General features: G+C 43.2%; 1 protein-coding gene across 1 annotated transcript; it reads right to left on the bottom strand.

Moving 5' to 3' along the window:
• Positions 1 to 3,432: 3,432 nt before the first annotated feature.
• On the bottom strand, positions 3,433 to 5,120 carry LOC147975634 (uncharacterized). Its single transcript, XM_087520512.1, has 3 exons — positions 3,962 to 5,120; positions 3,741 to 3,772; positions 3,433 to 3,675 (listed from the first exon to the last, which is right to left on the bottom strand). Exons 1-3 carry the CDS (start codon positions 5,118 to 5,120, stop codon positions 3,433 to 3,435), a joined length of 1,434 nt encoding a protein of 477 aa, XP_087376638.1.
• Between the last annotated feature and the right edge of the window lie 22,202 nt (positions 5,121 to 27,322).

Here is a 27,322-nt window from a genome sequence, read left to right as displayed (position 1 = left end):
ACCGTAGAAGGCGATAATGTGGTAGTGCCTTTTCTCCCAATCTGGAGATAAAGCGGCTTAGAGCTGCCATGCGACCCACGAGCTTTTGGACTTGTTTGAGGTCTGTTGGTGTGGCCAATTGTGACAAAGCTCGGATTTTGGCTGGATTTGCTCCAATTCCTCTATTGGAAATGATGAAGCCCAACAGTTTTCCAGCGGGGACACTGAAAACGCACTTTTTCGGATTGAGCTTAATGTCATACGCGCGGAGGTTATGAAATGTGAGACGTTAATCATTTATTAGTGTTTCGATGCGCCTAGTTTTGATGACAACGTTGTCCACATAAGCTTCAACTGTCTTGCCGATCTGTTTCTCCAGGCATGTTTGGATCATGCTTTGGTATGTGGCGCCGGCGTTCTTGAGCCCGAAGGGCATGGTGTTGAAGTAGAATGGCCCATATGGGGTAATGAATGCTGTTGTAGCTTGATCGGACTCCTCCATTTTGATTTGATGGTATCCGAAATATGCATCAAGGAATCACAGTGAGTCGTGTCCTGCGGTAGCATCGATGATTTGATCGATGCGGGGGAGGGGGAAGGGATCTTTAGGCCAAGCCTTATTGAGGTCTTTAAAATCGATGCACAACCGCTAGGATTTGTCCTTCTTTGGTACCATCACCAGGTTTGCCAGCCAGTCCGGATGTTTTATTTCTCTGATGAATCCGGCCTCAATTAGCTTGGCCAGCTCCTCCCCCATAGCTCGGCGTTTGCGTTCGGAAAAGCGCCACAGTGCTTGTTTTATTGGTTTGTATACCTTTAGGATATTAAGTCTATGTTCGGCCAGCTCACGTGGGATTCCAGGCATGTCAGAAGGGTGCCAGGCGAATATATCCCAATTTTTGTGAAGGAAATCCCTTAGTGCGGCGTCGACTGTTGGGTCTAGTTGTGCTCCAATAGACGTTGTTTTCTTGGGATCCGTTGGGTGGACCTGGAATTTGACTATTTCTTCTGCCGGTTTGAAGGAGGTTGCTACCTCTTGAGCATTGCGTTGGTTTTCCCCAAAGAGGAAGGGATGATGCAGCAAAGTAGCGTAAGTATTTCCCTTAGTTTTTCAGAACCAAGGTATCAATCCAGTAGGAGGCTACGCGCGAGTCCCTCGTACCTACACAAAACAAATAAATCCTCGCAACCAACGCGAATAGGGGTTGTCAATCCCTAGACTGCCACTTACGAGAGTGAGATCTGATAGATATGATAAGATAATATTTTTGGTATTTTTGTGGTAAAGATGCAAAGTAAAATAAAGGCAAAGTAAAAAGAAAAGGAAATAACTAAGCAGTAGGAGATTAATATGATAAAGATAGACCCGGGGGCCATAGGTTTCACTAGTGGCTTCTCTCGAGAGCATAAGTATTCTACGGTGGGTGAAAAAATTACTGTTGAGAGAATTGAACATAGTTATGAGAATATCTAGGTATGATCATGTATATAGGCATCACGTCCGAGACAAGTAGACCGACTCCTGCCTGCATCTACTACTATTACTCCACTCATCGACCGCTATCCAGAATGCATCTAGACTATTAAGTTAAAAACAGAGTAACGCCTTAAGCAAGATGACATGATGTAGAGGGATAAACTCAAGCAATATGATGAAAACCCCATCTTGTTATCCTCGATGGCAACAATACAATATGTGCCTTGCTGCCCCTATTGTCACTGGGAAAGGACACCGCAAGATTGAACCCAAAGCTAAGCACTTCTCCCATTGCAAGAAAGATCAATCTAGTAGGCCAAACCAAACTGATAATTCGAAGAGACTTACAAAGATAACTAATCATACATAAAAGAATTCAGAGAAGATTCAAATATTGTTCATAGATAGACTTGATCATAAACCCACAATTCATCGGTCTCAACAAACACACCGCAAAAATAAGATTACATCGAATAGTTCTCCACAAGAGAGGGGGAGAACATTGTATTGAGATCCAAAAATAGAGAAGAAGCCATCTAGATAATAACTATGGACCCGTAGGTCTGAGGTAAACTACTCACACTTCATCGGAGGGGCTATGGTGTTGATGTAGAAGCCCTCTGTGATCGATGCCCCCTCCGGCGGAGCTCCGGAACAGGCCCCAAGATGAGATCTCGTGGATACAGAAAGTTGCGGTGGTGGAATTAGGTTTTTGGCTCCGTATCTGATCGTTTGGGGGTACGTAGGTATATATAGGAGGAAGGAGCACGTCAGTGGAGCAATAGGGGGCCCATGAGGGTGGAGGGCACGCCTGGGGGAGGGGGGGGTAGGCGCGCCCCCTACCTCGTGGCCTTCTCTTCTGTGTCTTGACGTAGGGTCCAAGTCTCCTGGGTCTTGTTTGTTGAGAAAATAACGTACCCGAAGGTTTCATTACGTTTGGACTCCATTTGGTATTCCTTTTCTTCGAAACCCTAAAACATGCAAAAAACAACAATTCTGGGCTGGGCCTCCGGTTAATAGGTTAGGCCCAAAAATAATATAAAAGTGGATAATAAAGCCAAATAATGTCCAAAACAGTAGATAATATAGCATGGAGCAATCAAAAATTATAGATACGTTGGAGACGTATCAAGCATCCCCAAGCTTAATTCCTGCTCGTCCTCGAGTAGGTAAATGATAAAAACATAATTTTTGATGCGGAGTGCTACTTGGCATAATTTTAATGTAATTCTTCTTAATTGTGGTATGAATATTCAGATCCAAAAGATTCAAGAGAAAAGTTTAATATTGACATAAAAATAATAATACTTCAAGCATACTAACAAAGCAATTATGTCTTCTCAAAATAACATGGCCAAAGAAAGTTATCCCTACAAAATCATATAGTATGGCTATGCTCCATCTTCACCGCACAAAATATTTAAATCATGCACAACCCCGATGACAGGCCAAGCAGTTGTTTCATACTTTTGACATTCTCTAACTTTTTCAATCTTCACGCAATACATGAGCATGAGCCATGGACATAGCACTTGTAGGTGGAATAGAACGGTGGTTGTGGAGAAGACAAAAAGGGAGAAGATAGTCTCACATCAACTAGGCATATCAACGGGCTATGGAGATGCCCATCAATAGATATCAATGTGAGTGAGTAGGGATTGCCATGCAACGGATGCACTAGAGCTATATGCATATGAAAGCTCAAAAAGAAACTAAGTGGGTGTGCATCCAACTTGCTTGCTCATGAAGACCTAGGGCAATTTGAGGAAGCCCATCATTGGAATATACAAGCCAAGTTCTATAATGAAAAATTCCCACTAGTATATGAAAGTGACGAAATGAGAGACTCTTTACTATGAATATCATGGTGATACTTTGAAGCACAAGTGTGGCAAAAGGATAGTAGCATTGTCCCTTCTCTCTTTTTCTCTCATTTTTTTATTTGGGCCTTTTCTCTTTTTTATGGCCTCCTTTTTTTAGTAGCTAAGACGGCAGGGGAGTGTAGTAGGCGCCGCCGTCAGTGTAGTAGGCGCCGCCGGTATGGTAAATTCACTAAGCATAGAAGCTAAGACGGCAGGGTTGGGATGGCCCAAGCGACGATGCCAGAGATCGACGGGGGCCAGCATGGATGTTGGTGGGGTGGCGGCAGGAACTCCATTAAGATAATAAAGATCACCGGAGCTATTGAAGCGAGCGATCTCGGCCTTGGTCAGGTAATCCTTCACAGATAAACCGAAAGGGTCAAATTCAGCCGAAACAAGATTGTGCAAGTAAATTGGCGAACAGAAATAAGATTTTTAATGAAGGCGGGTACAACTAGAACATCGCAAAGTAAAAGAGGTTTAGTGGAAGAGGGAAGTTGAGCCTGACCAACACAATATATAGGAATAGATGATCCATCTCCAAGGGTAATGGAAGGGAAAGGAGATTTAGTGCAAGATGATAACCAATTACTAGATGCAGACATATGACTAGAGGCCCCTGAATCAAAGATCCAATCCGTACCTGAGTTTCCTTGTGCAGCAAAGTTATTCATGGCCTGGTGAAAAGCAGCTTGATCCCAGCTCGGCGTCGCAGGTGAGGGTGGCGTCAGGAGTAGTGCCGGCGGATATGATGGTGAAGGCGGTAGGGCCGGCTGGGGAGTGTAGTAGGCGCCGCCGTCAGTGGAGTAGTGACCATAAGGAGCATACATCGGGACAGCTTGAGAGGCATTGGCCGGCTGTGGTGAGGGTGGCGTCGGGAGCAGGGCCGGCTGAGGTGTGTAGTAGGCGCCACTGTCGGTGGTGCAATGACCATAAGGAGCATACGTCGGGGCGGCGTGATAGGCATTGGCCGGCTGTCGGGGGTTGAGAACCCCGGGAGCACCAGTAGGCGGCCGAAGGACGGGTTGCCAGGCACCTGAGTATGCCGGCGGAGCACCGAGGGCAGATGGAGCGGACCAGGGCATGGGCCATGCCTGAACGAGCCCCGTCCAAGGATCATGAGGAGGCCGCCATGCAACCGCAGATGGAGCACTAGTGGGTGGTGCAGGGCTCGGTGCTGGTGATGTCGTAGGCGGAACCGAACGAGTCGACGGCAGCCTGTAGATAGGGTTTTTGCCGCGGTAGTTCATACTAGGGCGCCAGCCTGGGGGCGGTTGAGCAGATGACGATGCGGATGGCCCGGCGGCAGGAGCCGGCATGGAAGGCGACGCTGGTGTAGACGACAGAGGAGGACGAGCCGCAGCATGAAAGACCTTGGGGCGACAGTCCTTGCGAGCTTGTGTTTTCTCTGCGAGTTGTAGCAGGGAACGAACTTCAGCGAAGGTAGGAGGAGGTCGTATCATCGGTATGAACGAGGCTTGCTTGTCAAAGTCTTCGCTGAGGCCGACAACGAGGATGTTGATTAGCTGTGAGTCGCTGACTGTATCGCCGAGTTCGCGGAGCTCGTCACCAATGGTCTTAACGCGCTGGCAGAACAGGTTCACCGCGGTGTCTCCTTGCACCATATTGCGAAGCTCGATGTGGAGAGCATTTTTCCGAGCGTCGGTGTTGCTTTGGAAGAGGTGACGGAGGGAGTGCCAGATGTTGGCAGCGGTGGCACCGTCGTGATCGAGCATGTTGAAGATTTCGGTGGTGATGCAGGTGTAGAACCACTGGACGATCGTGATATCATCTATCAACATTGCGGATCGTCGGGGCGGGGAAGACAGTTGGCGGCGACATGCGAGCACAGGTTGCAGCGGCCGAGGTGGAGATCGAAGAGATGACTCCAATGGTAGTAGTTGTGGGCAGCGAGATCAAGAACTATGGGGATGTAGGGGCTGACATTGGATATTGTGTCGGCAAGATATATTGGTGCAGCGAGGATGGGTGTAAGGTAGTTTTGTGGAGCTATGGTGAGGTCCGAGAGAGAAGCGGCCGCAACATTGGCAGCCTTGGCGATGAGCGCGGCCCGGCGCTCGAAGTAGCCGAGCGGCGGCGGCGGCGTAGGCGGAGTCGTACCCTAGACCCTGGGACCGGTAACTGATACCATGAAAGTTGAATAAAACTGTTGCTTATTGATTGATTTGGTGCGGCATACAAGAGTATATAAGAGGGTACAAACCGACTTGGGGTAGGGGTACAAACCTGACTTGGACTAGAAGTCGTATACGATAAGGACTACTCTAACAAATGGAATGGTGGAAAGTTGCATGGCAATATATCTCGGAATGGCTATGGAAATGCCATAATAGGTAGGTATGGTGGCTGTTTTGAGGAAGGTATGGTGGGTGTATGATACCGGCGAAAGGTGCGCAGTATTAGAGCGGCTAGCAAAGGTGGAAGGGTGAGAAAAGTGCGTATAATCCATGGACTCAACATTAGTCATAAAGAACTCATATACTTATTGCAAAAATCTGCAAGTTATCAAAGCAAATTATTACACGCATGCTCCTAGGGGGATAGATTGGTAGGAAAATACCATCGCTCGTCCCCGACGGCCACTAATAAGGAAGACAATCAAAAAATAAATCATGCTCCGACTTCATCACATAACAGTTCACCATACGTGCATGCTACAAGAATCACAAACTTTAACACAAGTATTATTCAAATTCACAACTACTCTAGTAGCACAACTTCAATATCACCATCTTCATATCTCAAAACAATTATCAAGCATCGAACTTCTCATAGTATTCAACAGACTCGTAAGAAAGTTTTATTATTAATCTTGTATACCAAGCATATTAGGATTTTAAGCAAATTACCATGCTCTTTAAGACTCTCAAAATAATCTAAGTGAAGCATGAGAGATCAATTGTTTCTATAAGACGTATCCACCACCGTGCTCTAAAAGATATAAGTAAAGTACTAGAGCAAAACTACATAACCCAAAAGATATAAGCGAAGCACATAGAGTATTCTAACAAATTCCAAATCATGTTTGGATCTCTCAAAAGGTGTGTACAGCTAGGATGACTGTGGTAAACTAAAAATTAATGACTCAAATCATACAAGACACTCCAAGCAAAACACATATCATGTGGCGAATAAAAATATAGCTCCAAGTAAAGTTACCGATAGAAGTAGACGAAAGAGGGGATGCCTTCCGGGGCATCCCCAAGCTTTGGATTTTAGGTGTCCTTAGATTATCTTGGGGGTGCCATTGGCAACCCCAAGCTTAGGCTCTTGCCACTCCCTGTTCCATAATCCATCAAATCTTTACCCAAAACTTGAAAACTTCACAACACAAAACTTAAAGTAGAAAATAACGTGAGCTCCGTTAGCAAAAGAAAACAAAAGACCACTTCAAGGTACTGTAATGAACTCATTCTTTATTTATATTGGTGTTATACCTACTTTATTCCAACTTCTCTATGATTTATAAACTATTTTACTAGCCATAGATTCATCAAAATAAGCAAACAACACACGGAAAAACAGAATCTGTCAAAAACAGAACAGTCTGTAGTAATCTGTAGCTAGCGCAAGGTCTGGAACCCCAAAAATTCTAAAATAAATTTATGGACTTGAGGAATTTATCTATTAATCATCTTCAAAAAGAATTAACAAAATAGCGCTTTCCAAATAAAAATGGCAGCAGTTCTCGTGAGCGCTAAAGTTTCTGTTTTTTACAGCAAGTTTAACAAGACTTTCCCCAAGTCTTCCCAATGGTTCTACTTGGCGCAAACACTAATTAAACACAAGAAACACAACAAAAATAGAGGCTATATAAATTATTTATTACTAAACAGGAGCATAAAGCAAGGAATAAAAATAAAATTTGGTTGCCTCCCAACAAGCGCTATCGTTTAACGCCCCTAGCTAGGCATAACAAGCAAGGATAGATCTAGGTATTGCCATCTTTGGTAGGCAGTCGATAAGTGGCTATCATAATAGGTTCATAAGGTAATTTAATTTTATTTCTAGAAAAGTGTTCCATGCCTTTCCTTAATGGAAATTGGAATCTAATATTTCCTTCCTTCATATCAATAATTGCACCAATCGTTCTAAGGAAAGGTCTACCAAGAATAATAGGACATGAAGGATTGCAATCTATGTCAAGAACAATAAAATCTACAGGCACATAATTCCTATTTGCAACAATAAGAACATCATTAATTCTTCCCATAGGTTTCTTAATATTGGAATCCGCAAGGTGCAAGTTTAAAGAGCAATCATCAAAATCACAGAAACCTAACAAATCACACAAAGTCTTTGGAATCGTGGAAACACTAGCACCCAAATCACATAAAGCATAGCATTCATGATCTTTAATTTTAATTTTAATAGTTGGTTCCCACTCATCATAAAGCTTTCTAGGGATAGAAACTTCCAATTCAAGTTTTTCTTCATAAGATTGCATCAAGGCATCAAGGATATGTTTAGTAAATGCTTTATTTTGACTATAAGCATGAGGAGAATTTAGCACGGATTGTAACAAGGAAATACAATCAATCAAAGAGAAATTTTCATAGTTAAATTCCTTGAAATACATAATAGTGGGTTTAGCAACATCTAGGGTTTTAATTTCTTCAATCCCACTTTTATCAATTTTAGCATCAAGATAAAAAAAATTCCGAATTCTTGGAACGTCTTCTAGGTAAAGGTGGATCATATTCAGTCCCATCATTATCAAGATTCATATTGCAAAACAAAGATTTCATAGGGGACACATCAATAACTTTTAGATCTTCATCTTTATTTTCATAGCAACTAGAAGAACACGCTCTTATAAAGGCAACTTTCTTAGCACGCATCCGAGCGGTTCTTTCTTTGCACTCATCAATGGAAATTCTCATGGCTTTGAGAGACTCATTGATATCATGCTTAGGTGGAATGGATCTAAGTTTCAAAGAATCAACATCAAGAGAAATTCTATCAACGTTCCTAGCTAACTCATCAATCTTAAGCAATTTTTCTTCAATCAAAGCATTAAAATTCTTTTGCGAAGTAATAAATTCTTTAATATTAGATTCAAAATCAGAGGGAATCTTATTATAATTTCCATAAGAATTGTTGTAGGAATTACCATAATTATTAGAGGGATTACTAGGATAAGGCCTAGGATTAAAATTTCCTCTATACGCGTTGTTACCAAAATTGTTCCTACCAAAAAAATTCACATCCATAGATTCATTATTATTCTCAATCAAAGTAGACAAGAGCATATCATTAGGATCAGAAGAAGCACTCCTATTAGCAAATACTTTCATAATTTCATCCATCTTTCCACTCAAAACATTAATTTCTTCTATCGCATGCACCTTTTTATTAGTAGATCTTTCAGTATGCCATTGAGAATAATTAACCATAATATTATCTAGGAGTTTAGTAGCTTCTCCTAAAGTGATTTCCATAAAAGTGCCTCCCACGGCCGAATCTAAAAGATTTCTAGAAGCAAAATTCAATCCGGCATAAAAATTTTGTATAATCATCCACAAATTTAAACCATGAGTAGGGCAATTACATATCATTAGTTTCATTCTCTCCCAAGCTTGTGCAACATGTTCATGATCAAGTTGCTTAAAATTCATAAGATCGTGTCTAAGATAGATGATCTTAGCGGGAGGAAAATACTTAGAGATGAAAGCATCTTTGCACTTATTCCATGAATCAATACTATTTTTAGGCAAAGACGAAAACCAAGCTTTAGCACGATCTCTAAGCGAAAAAGGAAATAGCTTCAATTTAACAATATCATTATCCACATATTTCTTCTTTTGCATATCACACAAATCAACGAAGCTATTTAGATGGGTAGCGGCATCTTCACTAGGAAGGCCGAAAAACGGATCTTTCATGACAAGATTCAGCAAAGAATTATTAATTTCACAAGATTCAGCATCGGTAAGAGGAGCAATTGGAGTGCTAATAAAATCATTGTTGTTGGTATTGGTGAAGTCACACAATTTGGTATTATCTTGAGCCATCGTGACAAGAAAACGAACTAACACACAAGCAAACAAAAAGCAAGCGAGCAAAAAGAGTCAAATAGAGAAAGAGAGGGGGGATAGAGAGAGAGGGCGAATAAAACGGCAAGGGTGAAGTGGGGGAGAAGAAAACGAGAGGCAAATGGCAATTAATGTAATGCAGGAGATAAGGGTATGTGACGAGTACTTGGTATGTTGACTTTTGCGTAGACCTCCCCGGCAACGGCGCCATAAATCCTTCTCGCTACCTATTGAGCACTGCATTGGTTTTCCCCAAAGAGGAAGGGATGATGCAGCAAAGTAGCGTAAGTATTTCCCTCAGTTTTTGAGAACCAAGGTATCAATCTAGTAGGAGGCTACGCGCGAGACCCTCGTACCTGCAGAAAACAAATAAATCCTCGCAACCAATGCGAATAGGGGTTGTCAATCCCTACACGGCCACTTACGAGAGTGAGATCTGATAGATATGATAAGATAATATTTTTGGTATTTTTGTGGTAAAGATGCAAAGTAAAATAAAGGCAAAGTAAAAAAGCAAAGGAAATAACTAAGCAGTAGGAGATTAATATGATAAAGATAGACCTGGGGGCCATAGGTTTCACTAGTGGCTTCTCTCGAGAGCATAAGTATTCTATGGTGGGTGAACAAATTATTGTTGAGCAATTGACAGAATTGAGCATAGTTATGAGAATATATAGGTATGATCATGTATATAGGCATCATGTCCTAGACAAGTAGACCGACTCCTGCCTGCATCTACTACTATTACTCCACTCATCGACTGCTATCCAGCATGCATCTAGAGTATTAAGTTAAAAATAGAGTAAGGCCTTAAGCAAGATGATATGATGTAGAGGGATAAACTCATGCAATATGATGAAAACCACATCTTGTTATCCTTGATGGCAACAATACAATACGTGCCTTGCTTCCCCTACTGTCACTGGGAAAGGACACCGCAAGATTGAACCCAAAGCTAAGCACTTCTCCCATTGCAAGAAAGATCAATCTAGTAGGCCAAACCAAACTGATAATTCGAAGAGACTTGGAAAGATAACCAATCATACATAAAAGAATTCAGAGAAGATTCAAATATTGTTCATAGATAGACTTGATCATAAACCCACAATTCATTGGTCTCAACAAACACACCGCAAAAAGAAGATTACATCGAATAGTTCTCCACAAGAGAGGGGGAGAACATTGTATTGAAATCCAAGAAGAGATAAGAAGCCATCTAGCTACTAACTATGGACCCGTAGGTCTGAGGTAAACTACTCACACTTCATCGGAGGGGCTATGGTGTTGATGTAGAAGCCCTCCGTGATCGATGCCCTCTCCGGCGGAGCTCCGGAACAGGCCCCAAGATGGGATCTCGTGGATACAGAAAGTTGCGGCAGTGGAATTAGGTTTTTGGCTCCGTATCTGATCATTTGGGGGTACGTAGGTATATATAGGAGGAAGGAGTACTTCAGTGGAGCAACAGGGGGGCCCACGAGGGTGGAGGGCGCGCCGGGGGGGTAGGCATGCCCCCTACCTCGTGGCCTCCTCTTTTGTGTCTTGACGTAGGGTCCAAGTCTCCTGGGTCTTGTTTGTTGAGAAAATCATGTTCCCAAAGGTTTCATTCCATTTGGACTGCGTTTGGTATTCCTTTTCTTCGAAACACTAAAACAGGCAAAAAAAACAACAATTCTGGGCTGGGCCTCCGGTTAATAGGTTAGTGATACGTCTCCGTCGTATCTATAATTTTGGATTGTTCCATGCCAATATTATTCAACTTTCATATACTTTTTGGAAACTTTTTATATTATTTTTGGGACTAACATATTGATCCAGTGCCCAGGCCAAGGACCAGAGGGGAAACCCTTCTCCCATCTAGGGAGGAGGTCAAGGAAGAAGAAGACGAAGGGGCCCCATCTCCCCTTCTCTTCCGGTGGCGCCAGAACGCTACCGTGGCCATCATCATCATCACCGCGATCTACACCAACACCTCCGCCATCTTCACCAACATCTCCATCACCTTCCCCCCTCTATCTACAGTGGTCCACTCTCCCGCAACCCGCTGTACCCTCTACTTGAACATGGTGCTTTATGCTTCATATTATTATCCAATGATGTGTTGCCATCCTATGATGTCTGAGTAGATCTTCGTTGTCCTATCGGTGGTTGATGAATTGCTATGGTTTATTTAATTTTCTTGTGGTCAGGTTGCTGTCCTTTGGTGCCCATCATATGATTGCGCGCGTGGATCACACTCTAGGGTTAGTTGTATGTTGATAGGACTATGTATTGGAGGGCAAGAGTGATAGAAGCTTCAACCTAGCATAGAAATTGATGCATACGGGATTGAAGGGGGACCAATATATCTTAGTGCTATGGTTGGGTTTTACCTTAATGAACATTAGTAGTTGCGGATGCTTGCTAATAGTTCGAATCATAAGTGCATAGAATTCCAAGTTAGGGATGACATGCTAGCAGTGGCCTCTCCCACATAATACTTGCTATCGGTCTAGTAAAGTAGTCAATTGCTTAGGGGCAATTTCGCAACTCCTACCACCACTTTTCCACACTCTCTATATTTACTTTATTGTTTCTTTATCTAAACAGCCCCTACTTTTTATTTAAGTACCCTTTATTATCTTGCAAACCTATCCAACAACACCTACAAAGTACTTCTAGTTTCATACTTGTTGTAGGTAAAGCGAACGTCAAGCATGCGTAGAGTTGTATAGGTGGTCGATAGAACTTGAGGGAATATTTGTTCTACCTTTAGCTCCTCGTTGGGTTCGACACTCTTACTTATCGAAAACTGTTGCGATCCCCTATACTTGTGGGTTATCAAGACCTTTTTCTGGCGCCGTTGCCGGGGAGCAATAGCGTGGGGTGAATATTCTCATGTGTGCTTGTTTGCTTTATCACTAAGTAATTTTATTTGCTGTCCTTAGTTGTTCTTTATCTTTAGTTATGGATATGGAACACGAAATACGAAAAAAATTAGGTGTACTTTCTGCTCATGGAGATGGGGAACCTCATAAAACCCTCGATGCTGGTTATGTGAAAGATATTATGTACTACTTTAATAATCCTAAGAAAACCCCATTCAATTATGTAATGGGAGTAACGTTGGATCAACGTGAATACTTTAGGGATTACCGCTTGACACAAAAGGGTAACTATTATGGGATCAAATTCATATATTGAATTGGTATGCTAGGCAACTATGCTTGAGATATGATTACTTGTTGCTCTAAGGTGAAGGCTCCACACCTTCCCTTTTCATGTGAATTTAATGATAATGAAGCCTTAGCTTCTTATGCTAATGGTATATATGATTACTATTATGTGGAACAAATAGAAGAATTTGTTGCTTTTATAGGTGCTTATGAAATTGAATCTATGTTTAAAGAGTTTGAAGATTTTGATGATGCTGTTTATAGACCTGAAAATTTAGCTATCCTGAAATATTGTTATGAGAATTATGAATACAATTACGAAATTAATGCGCTTATTAAGAAAGTCTCCGCTGTCCAAGAAGAGACTAATATTTTGCAGGAATCTATGGAAGAAGAAGTTGATGACACTGTGAGCTCATTGGATGAAAAAGATGAGGAGGAGAGCGAAGAACAAAAGGAGGAAGATCAGATTGATCACCCGTGCCCACCTTCTAATGAGAGTAACTCTTCAACTCATACATTGTTTAATTCCCCTTCATGCTTACCGAAGGATGAATATTATGATAATTGCTATGATCCCGTCGATTCTTTTGAAATATCCCTTTTTGATGATGCTTGCTATGCTTGTGGCCAAGATGCCAATACGAATTATGCTTATGGAGATGAACTTGCTATAGTTCCTTATGTTAAACATGAAATTGTTGCTATTGTACCCACACATGATAGTCCTATTATCTTTTTGAATTCTCCAAACTACACTATATCAGAGAAGTTTGCCCTTATTAAGGATTATATTGATGGGTTGCCTTTTACTGTTACACATGATGATTTTAATGAATATAATATGCATGTTCTTGCTGCTCCTACTTGCAATTATTATGCCAGAGGAACTATATCTCCACCTCTCTATGCTTCCCACATGATAAAATTGCAAGAAACTGTTTATACTATGCATTGGCCTTTACTAGGTGTGCATGAATTGTTCTTTTATGACATGCCGATGCATAGGAAGAGAGTTAGACTTCTTCATTGCTTGATATATGTTGCTTTGTGCTCACTACTAAATTACAAATCATTGTTAATTAAAATTGGCTTTGATATACCTTGGGATCCGAGTGGATTCACTACTTGGGAACTATATGCCTAGCTTAATGGCTTTAAAGAAAGCGCTGCCAGGGAGACAACCCGGAAGTTCTAGGGAGTCATTTTTTTCTGTTGAGTGCTTTCATATAGTTTAAAAACAACAAAAATAAAGAGGGGAACCCAAAACTTTTTCAAAAAGGAAAGCGAAAGTGAGAAAGACAAGTATTGTTGAAGTGGGAGCTAGCCTTGAACTTTGTTCATGCTCACGGAAACTTTGTGAATCTTGATTACAGAAACTTTTCAATAAAAATAATTATCCCCTTGTACAATTCCATTGTATTATAAAAATAATGTGCCAAGGTTTGCCTTTAGGATGTTTACATTTGCTTGATGGTTTGTACGGTGCAGGACAGAAACTTTGGCTATAGTGCGCGATTTTACATTTTTAGCTGGAACGTCAAATGGTTCTGATTCTTTTTTTCACTGTCTTCCTATACAAATTGTTTATTTTTGCTAATTTTGGTAGAATTTTTCAAGTATCATAAGTATGGTGAATGTTCAGATTATTACAGACTGTTCTGTTTCAGACAGATTCTGTTTTTGATGCATAGTTTGCTTGTTTTGATGAAACTATCAATTTATATCAGTGGATTTAGCCATGAAAAAGTTATATTACAGTAGACACAACGCAAAAACAAAATATGAATTGGTTTGCAACAGTACCTAGAGTAGTGATTTGCTTTATTATACTAACGGATCTTACCGAGTTTTCTGTTGAAGTTTTGTGTGGGTGAAGTGTTCGATGATCGAGAAGGTCTCAATGTGAGAAGAAGGAAGAGAGGAAAGAGCTCAAGCTTGTGGATTCCCGAGGCACCCCAAGTAAATATTCAAGGAGACTCAGGCATCTAATCTTGGGGATGCTGGGGAGGCATCCCCTCTTTCTTCAACAAATATCGGTGATTCGTTTCGTTCATGCGATATGTGCAAGTCTTGGAGCGTCTTTTGCATTTAGGTTTTTACTTTTCTTTTATGCACCATGCTGGTATGAGATGGTTCTTGGTTGATTTATAGAATGCTCTTTGCACTTCACTTATATCTTTTGAGTATGGCTTTATAGAATGCTTCATGTGCTTCACTTATATCATTTGAAGTTTGGATTGCCTGTTTCTCTTTACATAGAAAACCGCCATTTGTAGAATGCTCTTTTGCTTCACTTAGATTTGTTAGAGCACAAGAATATCTTTTGTAGAAAGAATTAAACTCTCTTGCTTCACTTATAGCTATTTAGAGAAATGACAGGAACTGGTCATTCACATGGCTAGTCATAAAATCCTACGTAAACTTGTAGATCGCTGAATATGATATGTTTGATTCCTTGCAATAGTTTTGCGATATAAAGATGGTGATATTAGAGTCATGCTAGTCGAGTAATTGTGAAATTCAGAAATACTTGTGTTGAAGTTTGCAAGTCCCGTAGCATGCACGTATGGTGAACCGTTATGTAACGAAGTCGGAGCATGAGGTGTTTATTGATTGTCTTCCTTATGAGTGGCGGTCGGGGACGAGCAATGGTCTTTTCCTACCGATCTATCCCCCTAGGAGCATGCGCGTAGTACTTTGTTTCGATGACTAATAGATTTTTGCAATAAGTATGTGAGTTCTTTATGACTAATGTTGAGTCCATGGATTATACGCACTCTCACCCTTCCACCATTGCTAGCCTCTCTAGTACTGTGCAACTTTCGCCGGTACCATAAACCCACCTTATATCTTCGTCAAAACAGCCACCATACTTACCTATCATGGCATTTCCATAGCCATTCTGAGATATATTGCCATGCAAGTTCCATCATCATCATATACATGACTTGAGCATTTATTATCATATTGCTTTGCATGATCGTAAGATAGCTAGCATGATGTTTTCATGGCTTGTCCGTTTTTTGATGTCATTGCTACGCTAGATCACTGCACATCCCGGTACACCGCCTGAGGCATTCATATAGAGTCATATCTTTGTTCTAGTATCGAGTTGTAAGTAAATAAAAGTGTGATGATCATCATTATTAGAGAATTGCCCAATAAAAAGAGAGGCCGAAGAAGCCTAAAAAAAGGGGGGGCAAAGAAGCCCGCAAAAAGGGGGCAATGTTACTATCCTTTTACCACACTTGTGCTTCAAAGTAGCACCATGTTCTTCATATAGAGAGTCTCTTGAGTTATCACTTTCATATACTAGTGGGAATTTTCATTATAGAACTTGGCTTGTATATTCCGATGATGGGCTTCCTCAAATGCCCGAGGTCTTCATGAGCAAGCAAGATGGATGCACACCCACTTAGTTTCCAGTTTGAGCTTTCATAAAATTATAGCTCTTAGTGCATCCGTTGCATGGCAATCCCTACTCCTCACATTGATATATATTAATGGGCATCTCCATAGCCCGTTAATACGCCTAGTTGATGTGAGACTTTCTCCCTTTTTGTCTTCTCCACATAACCCCCATCATCATATTCTATTCCACCTATAGTGCTATGTCCATGGCTCACGCTCATGTATTGCGTGAGAGTTGAAAAGGTTTGAGAATGTCAAAAGTATGAAACAATTGCTTGGCTTGTCATCGGGGTTGTGCATGATGTGAATGCTTTGTGTGGTGAAGATGGAGCATAGCCAGACTATATAATTTTGTAGGGATGAGCTTTCTTTGGCTATGTTATGTCAATAAGACATAATTGCATGGTTGGTATGCTTGAAGTATTATTATTTTTATGTCAAAGGATAGACTATTGCTTTGAATCACTCATGTCTTAATATTCATGCCATGTTTAGACATATGATCAAGATTATGCTAGCTAGCATTCCACATCAAAAATTATCTTTTTTATCATTTACCTACTCGAGGACGAGCAGGAATTAAGCTTGGGGATGCTGATACGTCTCCGTCGTATCTATAATTTTTGATTGTTCCATGCCAATATTATTCAACTTTCATATACTTTTTGGCAACTTTTTATATTATTTTTGGGACTAACATATTGATCCAGTGCCCAGTGCAAGTTCCTGTCTGTTGCATGTTTTTGGTTTCGCAGAATATCCATATGAAACGGAGTCCAAACGGGATAAAAACGAACGGAGCTTATTTTTGGAAAATATGGAAAATTCGGAAGGAAAATCAACGCGAACCAGTGCCCGAGGTGGTCACGAGGCAGGTGGGCGCGCCCCCCCTTAGAGCACGCCCCTACCCTCGTGAGACCACCATAAGGCGGTTGACGCTCTTCTTTTGCCGCAAGAAAGCTAATATTCAGAAAAAATCACGGCGAAGGTTTCAGGCCAATCGGAGTTACGGATCTCCATATATATACGAAATGGTGAAACAAAGCCTGAACAGAACGCAGAAATAGAGAGAGACAGAGAGACATATCCAATCTCGGAGGGGCTCTCACCTCTCCCATGCCATGGAGGACAAGGACCAGAGGGGAAACCCTTCTCCCATCTAGGGAGGAGGACAAGGAAGAAGAAGATGAAAGGGCCCCCTCTCCCCTTCTGTTCCCGTGGCGCCGGAACGCTGTCGTGGCCATCATCATCATCACCGCGATCTACACCAACACCTCCGCCATCTTCACCAACATCTCCATCACCTTCCCCCCTCTATCTACAGCGGTCCACTCTCCCGCAACCCGCTGTACCCTCTACTTGAACAGGGTGTTTTATGCTTCATATTATTATCCAATGATGTGTTGCCATTCTATGATGTCTGAGTAGATTTTCGTTGTCCTATCGGTGGTTGATGAATTGCTATGATTGATTTAATTTGCTTGTGGTTATGTTGCTGTCCTTTGGTGCCCATCATATGATTGCGCGCGTGGATCACACTCTAGGGTTAGTTGTATGTTGATAGGACTATGTATTGGAGGGCAAGAGTGACAGAAGCTTCAACCTAGCATAGAAATTGATGCATACGGGATTGAAGGGGGACCAATATATCTTAATGCTATGGTTGGGTTTTACCTTAATGAACATTAGTAGTTGCGGATGCTTGCTAATAGTTCGAATCATAAGTGCATAGAATTCCAAGTCAGGGATGACATGCTAGCAGTGGCCTCTCCCACATAATACTTGCTATCGGTCTAGTAAAGTAGTCAATTGCTTAGGGGCAATTTCGCAACTCCTACCACCACTTTTCCACACTCGCTATATTTACTTTATTGTTTCTTTATCTAAACAGCCCCTACTTTTTATTTACGTACCCTTTATTATCTTGCAAACCTATCCAACAACACCTACAAAGTACTTCTAGTTTCATACTTGTTGTAGGTAAAGCGAACGTCAAGCATGCGTAGAGTTGTATCGGTGGTCGATAGAACTTGAGGGAATATTTGTTCTACCTTTAGCTCCTCGTTGGGTTCGACATTCTTACTTATCGAAAACTATTGCGATCCCCTATACTTGTGGGTTTTCAGTTAGTCCCAAAAATAATATAAAAGTGGATAATAAAGCCCAATAATGTCCAAAACAGTAGATAATATAACATCGAGCAATCAAAAATTATAGATATGTTAGAGACGTATCAGAGGTGTATTTGGGTCGTTTGTCTAAGATCACATCGTCCCTATCCACCGTGGAGTGCAGTGCGGTTAATTCTTCGGCCGCGAGGGCTTCAGATAATGCCTCAAGGGCTAGGGATGCGGTTTTGTTTTCGGCGCGGAGTGCTATGGCCGGATCACTGACAAGAGTGATTATGCCGTTTGGTTTGGGCATTTTGAGTTTCATATACCCGTAATGAGGTATAGCTGGGAAGCGTTTAAAAGCATCCCGCCCCAACAGGGCGTGGTATCCACTGCTGAAAGGAGCCACTTGGAAGGTGATTTCTTCAGACCGATAATTCTCTGGTGTGCCGAATGCCACGTCAAGTGTGATTTTTCCCTCACACCGCGCCTCGTGACTGGGAATGATTCCTGGAAGGTCGTGCTACTTTGCTTGATGCGGCTCCTGTCTATTTCCATTTTGTGGAGTGTATCCTCACAAAAGAGATTTAGTGTGCTGCCACCATCCATGAGGACCTTGGTAAGTCGAAAGCCATCCATGATAGGGCTGAGGACTAAAGCGGCTGGTGCTCGGACTGTCCTATATTTTGGTTCGTCGCCGGCATTAAAGATTATAGCCGTGTCGTTCCAAGGGTTTACTGTGGTTATTTGACAGACTTCGGCGAGGCCGTGAAGTGCCCTTTTGCAGTTTTTGTTTGAAAGGAATGTCTCAAAGACCGTCAGTACTCTGGGGTCGTTGTCTTCTGGAGGGTGTTGCTATGGGGTGTTTTTGGTAAGGATGTCCTCGCCGCTTTTGGCTAACTGCCGGAGTATCCAACATGCTCTAAGGCTGTGGGTTGGTATGTTATCCGGTGTTGTGTGTATTTTGCATGGGCCATCGAGCCATCCCTCCAGAATGGTTCCGCACCGTGTGATGGGTTTGTATTTCTTGGTTATTGGACTGGGCGCGTCACGGGGATGTGCCCTTTTTCTCCTGGACCAGTGGTTGAGTTGGGACTGATGGCTCCCAACAAGCTTCCTGATCCCTCCAGGCGCTTTCCATTGCGCTATACTTCTATACGACAGTTGCCAAGTCAGCTAAGTGTAGTATGCAGCAGCAATTAATGGCGCTGAGGATTCCTTCGTTCATGCAATTGTTGCGGAACGTTGATATTGCGTCCTCCTCGCGGCAATCTTTAACCTTGTCCTTGACAAGGAAGAATCTGGCCCAGAAGTGGTGGACCGTTTCCTGAGACTGCTGTTGTATGCTCGTGAGAGCGCTTATGTCTGGGTGGGTGGGTGGAATTGGATCTGGACCCTGATCCGATCGATGATCCGGAGTCTTAAGTTTTTCTAGACTTAACGGTCCGGGCTCCAGAGTATCTTCTGGTTGCCTTTGCCCACCGTTTGATTCTATGTTCGGAAGGCCGGTCACCTCGTTTTGTGGGTGGGTATCCGGCTCTGTAGGGTCGGCGATCCGGACGTAGTCCGTCTTCGGTATAGGGGAAGAGTCGCCGTCTTGCTCCTCGACTACCGCTATCTAGTGGGTGATCGGTGGAGATTTGATTTCTCTTTGGTCGGGTTTGAGCCCGATCCGATAGTAATATATGGCGATTCCCAGGGCGGAAATACGATCAAGGAGCTCGTTTAAAGATGAAAAATCCACCGGATCCATCTGCTTGGAGTGTTTGGGGTTGATACAAAGAGGATTTTCGATGGCCCGAGAGGTCATCGTCGGCTTAACGGCCAAACGGGCGGTCATGGTAAAGCTGCCCAACTGGAGGGTTTGGCCTGGGGCCAGTTCTCCTTTGGTAGTGATATTGTCTTTAAGGACGAGGCGAGTCATCGGTCCCGTTGTCGACGGCACAGTGGAACTCACAATGAAAGCACCAATGTCAGTGTCAAAATCGACGGATCTCGGGTAGGGGGCCCCGAACTGTGCGTCTTAGGTCGATGGTAACAGGGGACAGGGGACACGATGTTACCCAGGTTCGGGCCCTCTCTGTGGAGGTAATACCCTACATCCTGCTTGATTGATATTGATGAATACGAGTATTACAAGAGTTGATCTACCTCGAGATCATAATGGCTAAACCCTAGAAGTCTAGCATGTATGACTATGATAATGAGTATTCGGCCTATCTACGGACCTAGCCATCCGGTTTATATAGACACAAGAGGGATCTAGGGTTACACAAGGTCGGTTACAAAGAAAGGAATCTACATATTCGTCCGCCAAGCTTGCCTTCCATGCCAAGGAGAGTCCCATCCGGACACGGGTGCAGTCTTCGGTCTTCGTGTCTTCACAACCCATCAGTCTGGCCCATGGCTAACATGCCGGATGCCCGAGGACCCCTTAATCCAGGACTCCCTCAGGGTGTTACGAGGCGTAGGTGGCCACACCGGCGGGTACTACCTATAGTACAGAAGTACTCAGCTGACGATTCATGCCCGGGACGAAATTTGTCATAGCCGCTAGATGAAAATTCGATGGTGCAGGAGTACGGATCAGAGCACAGGAGTGGAGCAGGCAAACCGCATCAATCGGGTGTGGCTGTGGTAGAAAGTTGATGGTCGCCGTAGTTCAGCTGGCCCACATGTCATGCACACAAAGGAAAAGGAGCGGTGGGACCGAGAGGGATGAGGCGCATGTCGGGGGATGTCGTGCCGTGGGTTGGAGCGATGTCGTGGGTATCGCGTGTGGGTGTGGGAGTGGTAGAAACAAGAAACGTGATGGTTGTCATGGTTCAACTTGCATGGACAAGTTGTCATGTCTGCTGACACATGCATTGCATACCGCTCACTGCAAGGAGTAGTAGTAGAGAAAACTTGTTCCAAAGATACCATTTTTCTGATAAAATTCTCGAGATATCATTAGTTTTTACACATGGGATTACTCCTGCAAGGGTCAACCACAATAGGTGTTTTGTAAAAAAATGCATCTTGATATTCCCTGCAATGCCCGGGCTTCTTGCTAGTTATAGAAGAAGCCCACACAGGCATCTTTCCGCAGGGTGTGCCACCGACCCAAACTCAATTTTTTTTTCAGACGCTTAGGTGCACCGGGATGCCGTGCCACGCTACAAAATGTAAAAAAAATAGCTCCAATTTTTTTAAAACCTGTTATCTACAAACCAGCCACACCCGTCCCTCACCTCATCAAAACTGCCCGCGGAATATATTTTGAGTGAAGCATAATTTATTTTTACTGATATATGTATATCAAAATTACAATGTTTATATCTCATGCTCGTGAACAAGTATTATTCTACTACTTTGGATCCATTGCAACGCACGGGCCATCACATTGGTAGTAGTAGTCTTTATCTCTATCTCTACTCTACTCTTATAAAAACAGAGTTGTTGATGATGGTGTGCCTGCCATCCTGCAGTATAGGCTGTCCGATTTATATCTGACTATGTCAATTTTGCAAAAAAATTACCCACACCCCTCTCCACATTTGCAAATAAGGCCTTCTCTCATTCATCCTTTTCTCCCACAAGGCACAACTGAAGGACGGCGGCGCATTGGATCTTCCCAGTGGAACGCTCCATGTACTCTGCGTCGAGACTGATGACCTTCATCTCCACCTTTTGGACGGAATTGGATACATTGTTGATCCACTTCCGAACAACCCTTGGGTGGTTAGTGACTGTGGCAACTATGCTCAACGAGCCTTCGACAAGGACATGTTGGACGCTCAAAACTTGTATCTCGATCTCTTTCCCCATTTGGAACTGCTGGACCGGAGGGCTATGGTTTGGAGAATTAGGATTAGATGGCTAGTCTAACTGAAGAAGATGATTATTTAAAGGGGCTTCCAAATTACTCCCGGAGGATGTGAAGAGGTTAAAACAATGTGAATGCAGTGTGGTTCAGATGCAAATGAAGATGAAGGAGTAGTGAAGAAGCCGAAGAAAATCGGTTCCCGATGGAGAAGTAAATGGGAGAAGTGGCCTGCAGGCAGTTGATTAGACAGCTAGGTAGACTAAACGAAAGGGCTACGCGGGTAGACTGAGGAGTGGTACCTGTCCCTGTACGTGCCCATCCTTCTAGCCCTACATGTGCCACTGGCTAGTTGAGGTCACTCTTTCGAATCACCATGGCAAGATATTTTATGATTCCTTTTTATTTCTGCACCCCTCCTGATAGGTGGGACCTATGTAGACAGATAAAAAATATGTGTCGTAGCTGGTTCAGATGGATATTGGCGCGTGCGTGGGAGACACAACATTCTCTAGTTAAGGAATATGCGGTTATCCTCAAAAAAGAAAAGGCGTTCTTCATGCTTCCGCATGCAAGAGAATTTGGTTTCGCCCGTAATATGGATGATACCTGGAGGATGAAGTGAACCCAGAGGCCTGCTAGCATGGGAGACCTATTTCCTCTCTACAGTACTACTCATGTTCCTACTACTCCTACTACTAGTAGTAGTACAACTATGGTACACTTGATGGTCAAAATATTATTCATCCGATCCTCACAGTGAACTGACAAGACCCTGCACCCGAGGTGACACTAGTCCAGGCGGCGTGTTCAGGTTACCAAAGTCAGCCTCACCTTGTGCACTGTGCAATCACTGTCACCGCCACTGTATAGAATACCTCACCTCGTCTCCCTCTCCCCTAGCACCACTCCATCTCCATCTCCATCTCGCCAGAGATCCTAAGGTCACTCTTCATCACCTCACTATGCCCCCGTGTACCCTCGCCTCGCCCGCCTCCCCCAGTACCACTATTCCCTCGCTAGCCGCTCCAGCATCGAGAGCCTTCTCCCCTGTAAATTAAGCCCCCAAAAACCCCACCTTCCAAACTCCACCATGGCCGAACGCGAACCGCGCAGCATCCATATGAGCCGCGATTGGAGAAATCTCCTGAGTGAAATCCTCGACCTCTGTTGTTCGTGTATGGATATGTTGAGGGCCCTGCGGCTGGCTGCATGCTCGAGGGACATGCACACGGCCATCGTCGAAGCGAGGCCTAAGATTTTCAGGACACCCCGCTTCCTGCTATCTGGTCTTGTGAGATTTGCTCACCATGATACGGAGGTGTATATAACATGCATGACATGGTAGTTTCCTGTGAAGAATCGATTGTGAGATAACATGAGTATAACCATGCATGGCACTTCTATATTTTCGAACCCAGTAAAGATTTCCCTATATTTTCCTCTCAGTTCCTATAGGGACATATCAATGTTGTTTCTTGCATTATCCTACTCATACTCTGGACAATGCCTGTCCTTTTTTATATGAAGCAGTGTCCCTAGAGTTACTACCCTTTGTAATCACACCACCTTTGCCAAAAACAGGGAAGCACAACTGGTTCCTCGCTCGATCAGACGACGACAAGAGGCTGATGATCATTCGGACACATGAGCCGGAAAGGTTATATTGCAAAACCCCACTGTCTACAAGCACCATGAAATACGTGAGTATCCGGACAGTGGCTGCTACGTGTATGATCAGGATACCAGCTTCTTGGGGCCTTCAGGATTTTTGAGTTGGAGGCTGGTAAACAACCTTGGTTCACACTCTCTGTTTCTTGCACTCAATTACCCGATTTACTAGGAGATCATTGTTGGAAATGACCTTGATGGCAGAGAGGCTCTGTTTGCTATGGAAAACTGTGCCTACATGACGAGCCTTAGGATTTCTAGAGCAAACTCCCCTGATTGTCAATGATACAGCCTGTAGCCAAAAGAATGTGAGAATGACAAAGGCATCTGGATTAACTTTGATCCTTGGATGTGTCGAGTCCGACAGGAAGTGATGTGGTTCAAGCCTTCAGGTTGATAGGTAATTGGGTTGTTGCGTCGAAAGGGTGGAGTACTGGTGTCTCCGGATCACTAATGGCTGAAGCGGGGCTGCAATCATCCCTCTTCGAATGACTTGTTGTCTTTGTTGCTTGTTTTGGATGGGTAGTTCTCTCTTTTGTTATGCATATTCCTTGTCATTTGGTCATCCTCGTCTAAGTTACTCTTACTATGTGATAGTTTACTCTATTTAGAATGTCATTCTCGTCTGGATCACGAGAGTCCGAGCCCTGCAGATGTGTGCATTTTGGTGGTGTAGCAAGAATTCTTATGAACTATCATGTCAGTAGTAGTCACTAGTCAGTGTTTGAATGTTGCATATATCGTTGTTTCAAACTGTTTATTGTCTCGAACTGCTGGTGGGCTAAATGAGGGCATCACCATTCTCTAGTTTTCCGAGTATATCTCCTTTTCAAGTTACTAGCAAGATGCTCGTGCGTTGCACGGAACATCAAGATCTTGTGGGAGAAAAGGATGAACGAGGGAATGCCTTATCTGCACATGTGGAGAGGTGTGCGGGTAAATTGTCATAGTTTCCTTCCTATCCGTTAGATATAGATCGGACGGCCTATATTGCAGGATGGCAGGCACACCATCATCACCAACTCTACCTTTTATAAATGTATAGATATAGATATAGATAGATAGATAGATAATTTGAGCTCAGTGTCTTTTAGATGATGTACACTTGTTTGGGCCAGTGAGGTGTCATTGAATATGGGCCGAGTAGTAACACAATGCCAAATAGGTCAATTATGACTCTCAGGCCGGGCCCTCCAAAGATCCTCAAAAAAGGTTGGGCTCTCAAAAAAACTAAGAATTGGGACTCTTGCGCGCCAACATGTGGGCACCACTGGTGTTTTCGTGCGCTTGTGTGCCGAGAGCATATTGGTGCGTGTTCGAAATTCATGCTACCTTTTCATCCCCAATCTCCCGCCCCTCCCCTACCTCAGGAATCTCAATTCCTACTCTAGTTCCCCCAAATCCCCATCCTGTACTCCCTGTACTCAAGCGCACTATCATGTTGCCGGTACACGCGGATCTTTGAGCTAGAGATCCCGAGGTCCGTCCTACCTTCGGGCGTTGCGTGCTGTCGCTCAACAGTGGCATGGCGGCGCTTGATGACCAGTTTGCCAGCAAAGTGCTGATGGTAACCATTAATAGCGACCGGCATCCTGTCTCATCGAACAACCTTGTCAAAGCTCTTGGCATTGCGCACGGCATCCAAATAAGTGACTTGCTTGTCGAAGTCTGTCCGCCACCGGCTGATTTCTTCATCAGGTTCCGGACAACTTTTGACTACAGTCGTGTGTTCGAATCTTCCCGGCGTTTATTCTGCGATGGCGCGCCAGCGAGCTTTGATCGGTGGCACCCAGGACGGGGCTCGGTGCCCTCTCATCTTGAGTATTTAACAAAGCTTACCTTTCGGGGCATGCCTCGACGTGCTTGGAACAGCGAGTCCATGAATGAGCTTATCAACGACCTTGCAGGTGAGCTCGTAAGTATGTTTGTTCCTCCAGACAGCTGGGCTCTGACGATTATGGCATGGATGAAGAATCCATCCACCATACCATAGATGATTTGTGTTGAGATACCGGTGCAGGAACCGGGGCTGTACTATTTGTCGCCACCAAGGTCACAGCGGACCATGTTAGGGATGTACCTATATCGAGTGTTCATGCATGTCGAAGAAGTGGTCAATCCATCAATCAAAGTCCTACCACTGCCACTGGTGTCCAGGTCCGTCGACGACGTCCATTATAGGAGTCAATGTCAGACTTTCCCCGTGTTTCTTGAAACGATGGATGGCACAGGGCCTACTCCATCGCGCTGTAGAGGCCACTTCTTCTTTCGAAGAAGAGGCAGGGATGGCTGCATGGATGTTCTCTAATTTGAGGTAACAACTGAATATTGTCAGATACTAGTTAAATCCGAGCTATGGTTGTCAAGCACTGATGCGCCAGTACATTTAATTGTGACCTATTCTATTTTTTTACCTGAACTTTTTTTTGAAAGGGTTGTACGTCAACTTAATGTTCTAGCAGAACTTATGTGTTGTCTGTCTGTTTTCTTTGCACAACATTCAAGATATCTCCCCATCATTGATAAAGATGATTAACCGTTATGTACGAGTTTGTTGGCTTCAACATAGCCCTACCCGTAGAGATCCACTGCTTCCACCCAGATTGTGCCGCCTGCGTGAAATATTTGTATGCAAGTTCAGTGTGCTATGATGTTCTATATGGTGTTCAAGTTTTTACTGAGCATCATCAATGCATATGGCTGAAAGATGTAGTTACGAGCATCGACCGATGGGTCTTTCTATCTCACACACACTCACACACACAAACACACACACACATGCACACACGCACAAGTGGGACCCGTTGAATTATTTGTTCGCTCATGACAACTTTTAATTAGGTTCCACTATACTCTAACTTTTTCTTAAGTTATTATTGAGCTCAGTCACTTCAAAAAGTTCTACAGAAGCCTTGTTTGGGCTTTTCCGGCATCGCTGAATGTGGGCTAAGTAGCCATGTAAGGTGGTACTATACTACACATGCCTTTTTTTCAACATCAGCAATGCAGCTGGGCCGACAGTTGTACACAATATCCGGGTCAACTTGTTATTCTCCACCCCGCTGGGCTACAAATCTTTCCTAGGAGGGATGCATGAGGCTTAACAAGAAAATGGGCTTGAAGAAATAATAGATGGGATGTAATTATAAAAATTGGGCAGTAACTATAAAAAATGCACCAAACAAGTAATTAGTTTAAAAAATATAATATTTTTGGAATTTGAAAATTTTAATTTCATTACTTTTTGTGCGAGCAATATTTCGTTGGATTTTTACGTAATACAAATTTATTTTTAAATTATATTTAATCTGACTAGAAATTTCATGATAAAAATATTTCGGATCCCATCCAAATGTGGGAAAATTTATTGAATTCTGTTTTGAGCGGTTGGTTGAAATTATTAATCATTGTCCTAGCTAGAAAATGGGATGTACTTTTAACAAACTGTAAATGGGTTGTAGTAAATTCCATTAGAATTCAAAAATGGGTTGTACATTCTTAGAAATCGCAAATGGGCTATATGTTCTCTCCACACACTTGTGGGACTACTAAGTTTACGTGTCCCCTAAAAAAACAAAAACTAAGTTGACGCATAAGCAAGGCTTTGTCAACTTATAGTCAACACACGGTTCTAGCAGTAGTTGCCGTTGGATGTCCATCCAACGGATGTCGTGCTTCTTCTTCAATCTCGGATATTCTTGCTTCAGCCGCCCAAAAAATGATTCCTCCACCTGGCATCTAGGCGCACTGTTTCGGAGGCTGACCTGTGGGCCTACTAAGTTGACCTGTACCAAG

The sequence above is a fragment of the Triticum urartu genome, chromosome 4A, assembly GCF_056163025.1.
Source record: "Triticum urartu cultivar PI428250 chromosome 4A, HENAU_Tu73, whole genome shotgun sequence".
In the NCBI taxonomy this organism is placed as follows: Eukaryota; Viridiplantae; Streptophyta; class Magnoliopsida; order Poales; family Poaceae; genus Triticum; species Triticum urartu.
Note: the sequence above shows the minus strand (reverse complement) of the source record. Positions and strands in the feature narration are given on the sequence as shown.

Bases quoted from the DNA above. Each gene is read 5' to 3' on its own strand.
- LOC147975634 (XM_087520512.1), bottom strand. From the start codon at position 5,120: ATGTTGATAGATGATATCACGATCGTCCAGTGGTTCTACACCTGCATC. The intron at 3,773-3,961 runs GTACGGATTGGA...GCGATGTTCTAG, and splicing joins TGCTGCACAAGGAAACTCAG to TTGTACCCGCCTTCATTAAA. The intron at 3,676-3,740 runs GTTCGCCAATTT...TTATCTGTGAAG, and splicing joins TCATTAAAAATCTTATTTCT to GATTACCTGACCAAGGCCGA.